Raw genomic sequence first — 12,069 nt, 5'->3', positions numbered from 1 at the left:
TGCCCTGTAATAGTGCGGCTGCCGCAAGTTAATCAGGGTGTGCCTAATGCTGCCTAAACCTGCCCACCCTAGAAATTTGGCCATGAGGCTGTTTAGCCTCTTCCTTGACAACTCTATGCCATTTTGGGAGCGCGCACCAGCCCATACCCTTCTAGGAATGATCTCGGACCATACCACCTCCGTGGTATCCATGCTCCTGGCTAAATTGGTGAGATCCTTCTTTAACATGTGAAGTAGTTTACCCCTCCCTATCACTGGAAGGTCATTTCTCCCTAGATGAATTACTGAAACATTTGGGTCCTTTGAGCGGGTGTGGAAATCTTCAATGACGCTCCCCAAGGCTCTCTCCAGTGCAACCCTGGCTTTCCAAACAATCGCACCCTTGTTCGTTGAAACAGGAACGTCGCATCCCACCCAATGGTGTGGGCTCTGTTAGCATCCATGGATACGTAAGAGTGCCCGATGACCCACACTGTTTTTTATTCTGTGGAGTAGAACAGAAGGAAAGAAATGTTGAGTTGAGTCTTCAATCAGCCTTTTATTATACGTGTAACTTGGTGTACATAAGTGTAATAAAAGACCCCTACCAGAATCCCCGCAAACTCCTGCCTTTTTAATCCTTCAACTGTTGGGTGTTGGGCGAATGTAAACCCGAAACCTGTCGGATTCCCATCTTCCTATTCGTTTTATTGCGTTTGCCGACACACCCTCCTGGAAGGCTGTGGTGGCTGCCCCAATGCGGAAGGAATGTGTAGTGTAGTGATGCCCTTGGAGCCCAGCTATTTGGACCGTTGCTGCTAACACCCTTTTAAACTGATAGATTGTTACTGGGGTCCCATCTTTGTGGGTGAGAAGGTAGTTGTCGCCGTTGACACCTTCCCGTTCCTGGATGTACCCTGCCAAAAGCTTAACTGGGCAATATGAGCTGTGCCCCTCCATCCTATTCAGTGTAATGTACAGTTCCCTTCCCACTTGATCTGTCTTAGAGTGTCGCACCCGTAGGGATACCTGGTGTGTGCCTAGGGATATGTCCTTAACCAACAGGGCCCTGCTGCTTTTATCCCCTTTTGCTCTCGCTACTGGTTCGCTAATGCGAAAGGCCCCAAAGAAGGCCAGGGAAAAGGTTACTTGAAACAGCATACTTTCAAATTCCAAGTGGCAAACCAAAGGGAGGTGGTCCATTAGAATTTTTAGTGTGTTAAAATCAATTGGGGACCTGTGATCCTGTTTTTTGCTTTCACCTTTGGCCCAACCTTTCAAGGCTTCCCTAAGAACAAAACCTTTAGTGGGATTGTCAAAAACCTTTAGCTTTGAATGGTATGCTATTGCTGATAGGTGCTCTACAACCCATGACCTAGATTTACCGGCTGCCCTGGCCCACACCACGAACTGTTTGACCCGCAACCCCAGTTGCTGAAAATTGTCTAGAAGCTCGGAAACATCCACTGTAAAGTTCCGAAAAGTGTCCACACAACGCCAATACCGTTGCCTTGTTCCCACCGCTAAAGCCTCTTCAGCCATATGCTGTAGTTGACCTTCTAATGCATTAGCTTCCAATATTCCTCTTTGAAGGGCGTCATTTCCTGCTGCTTCTCTGGCCATTCTGCTCGAAATGTTTCCCGCTGCTGCTGCTGCCTGTGAGTCCTCCCCCGTTATTGCCTTTGTTACATCCTCTGGTGGCATCCTTGCCTTTTTCGCTCCTGCATCAGAACCACCCCTACCCCTCGCCTTCTTTTCCATACCCCGCTTTCCCCCATGTGTCGCTGCATAAGTATGGCCATTAATTGTAAAACCTTCCCCTTTCCACTCTTCCATGTCCTGGCATTGTCCACCACCTTCGGGGGCGGGTGATTGCATTTGAGCCATTGCCATCTCCCACCCTTCCCAATTCTTTGCCTTTGCTGCAAAGCGGGCCCAAAGCTGCTGCGCATCCTGGCCGCTGAGGTACTCCATTCCTGGGATCACCCCGCTAGGTCCAGCCTCTTCATTTGCCGCTAGCTCCAGCATGCCGCTGTGAGACAGTCCCTCGTCTCCCATCATGTTCGGGCGCGTCCTGGAGCACTCCTCTTTCCGTGGCTGACCTAAAATTGAAAATGGCGTGTGTACCTTTAGTGTGTGGGGTAGCTATTAAACCCAACTTTTGCCAGTGCACCTGGCCTAAGTGGTGCCTACGCTTGGTACAGTACCCCCCACGCCGTCTTGCGGTGTTCCGTATCTTTGCAGCGTGCCGCCCCTCCTGTCTTTCGTAAACTTACCTTCTGATCCAGTCCAGACCCCGTATGCTTGTTCTGGCTCCCTTTGCCCAGTCCGTGACCTACGCCACTACTGACACCACTTTTGCTCCGTTCACTCAAACCCCCGGCATGCGCCTTGCACATTCTCCCCAAGGCCGGGGGGCACACGGTTCCCGTTTTTTTTTTTTTGCCACAACAACATATTCTACTCGTCACTGAAGGAAAATCCTCGTGCATGCAACACCGGTCATTACTGGTGTCCCTTCTTAACCACAATGTTTGTACCAAATATCAGAGCGCTTTTCATGAGCACGAATTGTGTTACATACAGCCACAAGTACATGAGTCCGCCCAGATCTTTACACGACCATCCTCTACCAAACGAAACAATAACTTCCTATGGAAACCTGGTTCTAACTCGAATTAGACAGTGGCGACTATCCTGAATACTAATGCTATATACCTATGCATCTATAAATATGCCACCACCAACTCAATACGTCTATTAGACTGCTGCGAAACAAGCGCTCCCAAACCAGCCCTTTCACGCCCTTTCCCGTTTTCGCCGGATATTACAACAGCATTTAAACCAGTTATTTCCCGTAACAGGTCTATAATCCAGCCCAACTATACCAAGGACCCTTTGCGCATTCAATTTATTTTTGTGGACCCCAGGAGTAAATTCCGAAAGCGGGCTTTAAAACTTATTGACGGGCAGGGGCGGTCCGAGGCGAAGTTTAGCCGCTGTAATTCTTCGAGATCCTTGCTATTGGGTACCCGAAGAAGCCCGCCCCGTAATAGACGGCCCGACCATCGCTAAACTGCTATGCCACCGCCTTGTTGCTTAATACCTCTATTAATATACCGTGCTGTGAAAGGGAGGCTGCGTATGAATTATGACTTCCCCCTTTCTGCATGGCTGACTTATTGCTTGCCCTAAGTGCATTAACGCTATTGTAGCCCTACCAGCTCCATCCCCAGTGAAAGATATTGGTCCCCACTTCCTTTTGTTTGCTTTTTCTGTGCTTGTACACTGTACCTTGGGTGTTGCGATCGACCGCCGCCCAGTCATTCAGCAACTTCATCTCCTTGTATCCTCAACCCCTTGTCACTTCACAACCCTGCTATCATCTAATGTTGTTTCATGTTATACTTGGTGCTCCCGCGCCCCATATCCGAATCCGTAACTGTTTACGGAGTTGTTTGAATATTGTAAATTTGGAATCTATGTCTGTACCATCTTTTTTTTGTTTTGTTGCCATCTATTTTTTCATTTTTATTCTTTCTCGTTTATACCTGTAACGTGTAAATAAGCAAAATTCACTTTATGTAACGTAATTTGTTCTATTGTGAAGTGCTCTGACACCTTTGGGTAAAGTCCGCGCTATATAAAATGCATTAAATAAATAAATAAAATAAACTGATCCTTCAGCAGTTGGAGCCACTGCCCCCCTTCACAAGCGTTATACCTGCACTCAGGCCTCCCTGCACCCACCTGTGCAAACGAACTCCGGCCTCCTTTGCATCCTTCACGGTAGAAACGGCCTTTTTTCCACCAGACTGCGCTTCCCGCCCCCCGTGGTGGGCCCGCCAAGCGGTAGCTTAGGCCCCCCTGCCATCATTCAGAGGGAACACTGCAATTCATGCAACTAGCCTCGGAACATTGAAAGACGGAGTGCCAGGCAAACTCCCGCAGAAGCACCTCCAGATATGGCCACAAAACCACCCTTGTGCACATAGCCAGAGCCCCACAAAAGCCATACCGTCTTCCAGCATACACTTAGAAAACCCATGGTGCAAATTGGGCCACCTGGCCCCACCCCCAAAAAGGCTCATTCTGGCTCGCTTGCCATGCCCGCAAATCACCACAGGCTCGAGGACAAGAGACAACAGCGTGGACTCCCGGTACCCCACGTGCCCCAACAATAGAACGTGGGATGTACACACAAAATCAAGGCGAGATGCAACTGAACCACACTCAACAAAATTGATCCTGTGAGTTGAATTTCAAAACACCAACAGTCCGATGTATTCGCCTACGTATGAAACCCAGCTCTGAACCACTCGAGGCCTCATCCTCGAGACTCATCACCCTCCGTCCCTCGGGGCAGGCTAGTCCTCTACAACCGACCAATGAAACAAGCACCGGAACCCGGACCCTCCATCACGTATGTTGTCGATCCAGGGTGTCGAGAGTGAGCGGTATAGTGGTTGGAGTGGGCGGAGCCAGGAGGGCAGAGGAAGGGGAGGAGAAGCGGCAGGAAGTGGGCAGACAGAGTAGGGACAGGGACCAAGTAAGAAGTGTGGAATAAAGCTCCTGATAAATATACTTCGTGTCTGTTGTTCTTGGCATAAGACACAACAGCTGGCGACGAGGGTGGGATACTGCAGCCCAGTGTTCCCCGACGTGTTAAGAGAAGTGTCCCTGTCCCTGTCCCTATGGTGCAACCGACGGAAGGCGCGTTGGAATTAAGAGCGCCGGTTCGCGCCGAAGTGGAAGTCGCCTTGAGGTGCGTAAACTGAGGTGCTGGTAAAGAGGATAGAGCGGGAGCCCACCCCGACTCTACTGGAAACGCCTGTGATTGCAGTGAAGCCCCGTGGAAGAGTGGAGCCGAAGGAGCGCTGGTGCGCGCTAAAACGAAACCTCACCCCTGATGCGTGAGAAACGGCACGCGCGCGAAGAAATCTGTCGGAAGCTCAATCTGAGCCTACCTTGTCAGGTGAACTGCTCCAAAGTGTGCACGAAGCACTGATAGTGTGCTGTGACTGCGGGAGTGCTGAGAGAAGTGTGGCAAGCTTGATGAGAGGTACAGCCAAGACCTCATGGGAGTGAGAAGCCCTATGTAGCGGCCATCTTGGAGTCAGGCAGTTTCATAGAAGACATCCCCATGAAATCAATGGGGAGGCCATTTTGAAGTCAGGCAATAATAAACAAGCACCAGCCAAGGCAAGTGAGAAAAAAAAAAAGTAGAAGAAAGAAAGGAGAGAACAACAAAACAAACAAGCACGTGCACAAACAAGATGACCCCAGGAGTGTGCTGTCAGGATGTCGAACCACAATTCGCCGCAAAGAACTGAAGTCAAACCGATCGTGACGGGGGTGTCACATTTGCGCCCATCAGAGCCGTTACCACTGACGGCTGGAGAGAGCATGGGCCCCAGATGGCAAGAATGGCTTGAGGACTTTGAGGATTACATCAAGGGATCAAAAGTGACCGAGGATGAAGACAAAGTGATCGCGCTGCGCAACCTGGTGGGCAAAGAAATTAGCAAGGTCATCAAAGAACTGCCTAGAGCGGACACAGGAACATATGATAAAGTGCGTGAGGCGCTGAACAAGAAGTTCTTGCATAAAAGAAATGTGGATTACGAACGATATGTTTTTCACCAAGCCCGTCAAGGGAAAGAGGAAGTGATGAGCACTTTCATAACGAGGTTACGTCGACTGTCCAGATATTGTGAATTTGATGCGTTCTCACCGGATGATGCCATCAGGTCACAAATAATTGATGGGTGTCAGTCTGAGACACGGAGGAGGAGACTGTTAAGGAAGAGTCATAACCTGGAGGAAATAGAGGAAATGATCCGAGTTTATGACCGAGCCGAGGAGCAAGCGAAGAGCATGGAGACCGGGCGCCCGGAGAGATGAGAGCAAGTATGTTGAGTGCAAGACCGTCACAGTCGCAGATATTCGAAGGAGCGACGGCACCCGTACCGACCATCCTCCCGCCAGCGACGCACAGAGCGCAGGAGGCATGAGTCAGGCAGGAAAGACAGGAGGCAAGATGGTGGACGGAAATGCTATCGGTGCGGGTATGACTTCCCACACAGAGAAGCCTGTCCAGCCATGGGGCAGCAATGTCGGAAATGTGGACGAACTAATCATTTTGAAGCGACGTGTGGAGAATATCGCAGGGAAAGGAAGAACGAAGGGACAAGGCCAACTCGCTCTGACACCAGACGACACCATGCGAAAGCCGTACAAGATCGGCCAAAATTGTCGTCTAGCTCGTCACATTCCAGCAGGGAGTCGAGGAGATCTCACTGGGCGAGAAGATCACCGTCCCGAGACTCTCAATCAGTGTCTTGTGAATCAGAATACACCGTTGAATATGCAAGCATGGTCGCAGATCCGGACCAACTAAAAAAATACCCGAGATTGAACATTAGTGTGGGGAATCATGCCACGCAGTTTGTTCTGGACAGTGGAGCATCGTTGAATTACATCCCGGTAACGGAGTATGTTATGTTATGTTATGTTACGACTATTTATTGTGCGCACAGATACTCCAGCCAAGGAGCGTCCTGGCGCAGAGACAAGGTAGCACGTAACACAACCACAGGCTAAAAACAGAAACTAAAAGCCAACTAAAACAAGAAGGTTTTTATGGCTCTCCGAAAGGTCAGAAGGTCCTCCAGCAAGCGGATTTCAACAGGCAAGGAGTTCCATGCTGACGCAGCCATTACCCTAAACGAGCGGCCTCCCATGCGGCTAAGCCTGAATCTGGGAGCCACCGCAAGGGCCAGACCCTGAGAGCGAAGGCTACGGGCAGGGACATACAAAGACAGACAACTCGACAGGATTTCCGGGCCTGTACCTCTCAAGATTTTAAAAGCAAGGCACAAAACCTTGAAGAGGATACGCTTCCTGACCGGAAGCCAGTGTAGGGAGCGAAGGACACCTGTCACTGAGCAGAATCTGGGCAAGCCAATAATCGCCCTCGCCGCAGCATTCTGAACCCGTTGTAAGCGTGTTAGTTCAGCCTGGTTAGCCCCAGCCAGGAGAGAGCTGGCGTAATCCAGGCGGGAGATGATAGTAGCCTGGATCACCAGCTGCCTGGTCGGGGCGTCAAAGAACTTGAGAACAGGTCTCAAGCCCCTCAGGAGACCGAAACAACAGGCCGCGGTTCTTTTAGTATGGCCTACAAAGGAGAGGCCCGCATCCAGCCATACCCCCAGATTTTTCACTTCCGATACCGGGATCGGAGTAGGTCCCAACTCTGAGGGCCACCAGTGGTCACCCCACAGCTCCACTCCCTTCCCGACGACCATCACCTCTGTTTTAGGGGCATTTAGCTGAAGGCAATTGCCTGTCAGCCAGCTAGCCACCGCCTTCAGTCCGGACTGAAACCTGGGGGCCTCAATCTCCGCATCCCCACTGAGAGTAACCGCCAGCTGAGTGTCGTCAGCATATGAGACCAAAGTAAGGCCCCACTGCCTAGCGACATCAGCCAGCGGTCTCACGTAAAGATTGAACAACGTGGGACTCAGCGAGGACCCTTGCGGAACCCCCATGGCCAGTGGTTGGTAGTTGGACTTGAAGGGAGGGATGGCAACACAGAAGGAGCGGTCGTCTAAAAAGGAGCGGAACCATTGCAACACCTGACCGCCAATGCCAGTCTCCTCGAGCCGACGCAGGAGGATGCTGTGGTCTACCGTATCAAAGGCGGCGCTAAGATCTAGCAAAATAAGCGCCGCCGTTTGACCAGCATCCAACCTTGCCCGGAGATGTTCCACCATCACAAGTAGCGCAGTTTCCGTACTGTGCCCAGCACGGAAACCGTTTTGTGTGGGGTCGAGGGCATTGGTCCGAGTCAGATGTTCAGACAGGGCCAGGTTGACGTGGGCCTCCGTGATCTTGGCTGGCCAGGGTAACAACGAGATGGGGCGATAGCTTTCAGGCTTGGAAGGGTCCAGGGTGGGCTTCTTGATGATCGGGGACACCACAGCTTGTTTCCACTTAGATGGAACAGTTCCCGTTTCCAAGGAGAGGTTGACAAGGGAGCATACGACTGTACGCCCCATAAAAGCTTGGTCTCGGAAGAGAGCAGGCCTTACTGGATCAGATGGGGACCCAGATTTGACTTGCAGCGCAAGTTTGTCAAAACCATCCAAGGTGAGGGGAGGGAAAACAAGCAGTGTAGTCTGATGGTGGATCCCATTTATACTTTCCTCAGTGAACCCTATGCTAGGGAATGTCCTATATATAGCTTGGACCTTCCCCAAGAAGTAAGATGCAAGGGATTCACAATGGGAAAGGGAGCTCACGGTCGTAGAGGTAGTCCGCTTCGCTGTGAGATCTTTTACGGCCTTAAAGATAGCTTTTGACGGATTCGGACTGTTCCGGAATTCGGTGGCATAAAAAGCCGCACGGGCTCGGCAGATAGCTCGATGGTAGAGCTTAACGGACTTGGCATATGCAGCTTTCAGATCAGTCCCATAGGTTTTCCTCCAAGCCCTCTCTGCTCGTCTACAGACACCCTTTAGGGCCCGGAGAGTGCCATCGTACCAGGGACTCGACTCTCTGGGATTGATTTTGGTTGAAACGATGGGTATCAGAGAGTCCAAGGCCCTAGTTATCCATGAACAGAAGAGGTCATACCCCCTTTCCACATCCGTCAAAGGGCCCAGCGGCTCCTCTAATAGAAGACGATGAAAGTCCTCTAGCCGAAGCTTTTTCCAAGCCCTCTTCTGCACCCGTCTAGCCGTAGAGATGGAAGGAGTGGCCGAGACCGGGCAGAGGATGGACACCAAAAAGTGGTCTGTCCATTCCACCGGAGAGACAGAGGTAATTTGAATCCCCAACAGATTGGTAAACAGGGGATCCAAAATATGCCCCCCCAGATGGGTAGGCTGGGAGACCATCTGGGGAAGTTGAAAGGCCTCCAGGTCAGAAGAGATGGAACGCACTGTCAGGCCAGAGAGGGTGTCGAAATGTAGGTTTAGGTCACCCATGATAGAAAAGTTGGCACAATCGGCAACCAAAGGGCCAACAGTGTCAGGGAAAGCATTTCTAAACGCCACATCACTGCCGGGTGGGCGATAGACGACCATCCCGGACAGGGTAAACTCAGGGCTGACAGAGACCTTGAACATGGCACTTTCACACCCGGAGATGTTTAGGGCACCCCAGACGCAAGGGTAGATAGATTTTACCACTAACGCGATACCCCCACCCCTGGACAACCTATTCAGGGTGTACATAGAATAGCCGGGTGGGCAGGCTAGATTGGTAATAGCGGTATCAGCGTCCTGTAGCCATGTTTCCGTCATGGCAAATACGTCTGGAGCTTCCTCCTCAATGAGGTCATAGATATGCTGATAGTGTTTCAGCGCAGACCTGACGTTTATATTCAAGATCTTCAAAGTAGTAGGAGTGTCTGTAGTACGGCGAGTCTCCGAGGAAATAAACCTTGGGAGAGGATGCGGAGAGTCGAGAGCCCACCCATTACAAGGGCAATGATATGGGCCACGTAATGGGTGTACCGGTGAAAGGGTGCAACAGCAGCTTACCTGACCGATGGCAAACAGGCAATCCCGCGAGTACGTCAGCATGATGGACCCAGGATGGTATGATAGTCCTTACACAGAGTACCGCGACGTCCAGCGCGGACGGGCGCAGACGGGCAGGACTCTGGCACGACTCCGGCCACGCGAGGACACGCCCGCTGCGCGATCCCGCTGCGCTAGGGGAGGAGCTTTAAGTAGGTGTTCCCAGGCTGCTCCTGCGCACTGAAGCGCTGGAGGATAGAGACACCTCTATCCACACACCCCACTCCAAGATGGCGGCCAAAACGGACAGGTCACCCACCCCAGAGCCAAATCCGCCAAAACGGCAGTGCGGGGCCAATTATAGTGCAAGTGAGGGGCGCTGCCTAAAAACAGGTACACAAACAAATTCAACAAAAAAGTTGTTAAAAATCCACGAAGGTGAGAACAAATGCGCGCAGAGCGCTCACGCAGCTACCTTGTCAGGGGCGGTTTCAGGAGGGACTCGCCTTAAGTAGGTGTTCCCAGGCTGCTCCTGCGCACTGAAGCGTATAAAAAGATGAAGTCACCGCCTCCTTTGTGCCCGGCGTACGTCAGGGTATTCACTTGGATGTCAAAGAAACCACTCCCCTGTTTAGGAAAATTTCTAACCACTCTCAGACATCAGAACAAGTCGGTGTCAGCATTCATACATGTGATTGATGGCCCAGAAGCTGACTGTCTTCTCAGCTTACCGACGGCGGAGCGACTTCGCTTGGTCGAGATTCTATACGGGGTCAGTGGTGACCAAGACATCTTACACAAATTCCCCAAGCTGTTCACCGGGCTAGGAAAGATGAATAGATGTCAGGTTCGGCTTCACATCAACGACCAGATAAGACCTGTCGCTCAACATCCCAGGCGAGTGCCTTACCACCTCCAGCAAGCAGTGGAAGATGAACTTCAAGAACTACTCGCCTCTGACATTATTGAACGGACTGACGGCCCCACCCCGTGGGTGTCACCCGTAGTCATCGTGCCAAAGAAAGGCTCCTCTGGGAAAGTGCGGCTGTGTGTGGACATGCGGCTTCCTAACACTGCGATTGAAAGGGAACGCCATCCCGGGCCTCACTTGAGTGATATGATTGCTGCGTTGAATGGTGCCAGGGTGTTCTCGAAACTAGACTTAAACAAGGGCTACCATCAGCTGGAGTTGCATGAAAGATCAAGGTACATAACAACTTTTGCAACTCACTTGGGTTTGTTTCGATACAAACAATTAAGTTTTGGCATTTCCTCGGCTGCGGAGATCTTTCAAGAGGCGATACGCCAAACCATACATCATATACCCAATACGCTGAACTACAGCGATTATATTCTTGTGTACGGGTCGGATATTCAAGAACACGACAAGGCCCTGCTGGATGCCAATCTAACATTAAACAAAGAAAAGTGTGAATTTCATCAATCCACACTCGTTCTTTAGGCATGTGTTCTCCGGAGCGGGAATGAAACCTGACCCTGAGAAAGTGATGGCTTTAAATGACACCAAGAGCCCTCAAGACGTCAGTGATGTTCGTTCCTTCTTGGGGATGGCCAGTTATTGCGCCAGATACATCAAGGATTATGCCACAATTAGCCATCCCCTCCGAACTCTCACAAAGCAGGGACAACCTTTCGACTGGACCTCTCAGTGTGAGCGGGCATTCCAAGATATCAAACGGGCTGTTGAGGCGGCCGACAATCTGGCATAATTTGACCCCAAAAGAAAGACGGAAATAACTGTAGATGCTAGCCCCGTAGGCCTAGGTGCAATCCTGGCTCAGTATGATAATGATGAGGATTAGCGCCATATTGTGGCCTATGCGAGTCGCAGCTTGACAGACACCGAAAAGGCGTATTCTCAACCGGAGAAAGAGAGTTTGGCTGTTGTCTGGGCCTGCGAACATTTCCATGTCTTCATTTATGGCAAACACTTTACAATGGTGACTGATCATCAGGCGCTCGTCACCATATTTGGAAATCCCAGGTCGAAGATGCCACCTCGGATTGAGCGATGGGCTCTGCGGTTGCAGGAATATACCTACACCATACTGCACAAACGGGGAAAATCAGCGAATCCGGCTGACTACATGTCACGCCACCCTCAAGCAGTGTCAGCGTCACGAGCGTCCATAGCTGAGGAGTATGTCCACTTTGTTGTGGGTCACGATCAACCACCAGCGGTTCCCCTGGAAGCCATTCTAGAGGCTACTGCGCAGGACGTCGTTCTGCAGAAGGTACTCCGTCGTTTGCAGACAAATAGGTGGAGACACGACAGTGAGGAGGAAAGGAAGGATCCTGCCAGTAGTCAAGAGCTGCAAGCCTTCCGACATGTGAGTGAGTAACTTTCTGCCACCTCGGAAGGGCTTCTGCTGAGGGACCAACGGAATGTCATTCCGACGCTACTACGGCAGGGTATCATCAATCTCGCCCATGAAGGTCATCGAGGAGTGGTTGCAACTAAGAGAGCTCTGAGAGAGCGAGTGTGGTTCCCACTGTTGGATCAGATGGTAGAACTCACCCTCAAAGACTGTCCACAATGCCA

The 12,069-nt window shown here is 51.1% G+C and overlaps 2 protein-coding genes across 2 annotated transcripts in view; one reads left to right on the top strand and one right to left on the bottom strand.

Moving 5' to 3' along the window:
- LOC146798639 (neo-calmodulin-like) overlaps positions 1-12,069 on the top strand; it is a 266,479-nt gene that overhangs the window by 73,443 nt on the left and 180,967 nt on the right. The window lies entirely within an intron of this gene.
- On the bottom strand, positions 557-2,040 carry LOC146798641 (uncharacterized). Its single transcript, XM_085627518.1, has one exon. It carries the CDS (start codon positions 2,038-2,040, stop codon positions 622-624), a length of 1,419 nt encoding a protein of 472 aa, XP_085483644.1. The 3' UTR covers positions 557-621.

This window comes from Triturus cristatus, chromosome 9, assembly GCF_964204655.1.
Source record: "Triturus cristatus chromosome 9, aTriCri1.1, whole genome shotgun sequence".
Taxonomy (NCBI): domain Eukaryota; kingdom Metazoa; phylum Chordata; class Amphibia; order Caudata; family Salamandridae; genus Triturus; species Triturus cristatus.
This window is presented reverse-complemented; position numbering and strand designations above follow the sequence as displayed.

Coding starts and splice junctions, on each gene's coding strand:
- LOC146798641 (XM_085627518.1), bottom strand. CDS start 2,040: ATGATGGGAGACGAGGGACTGTCTCACAGCGGCATGCTGGAGCTAGCG.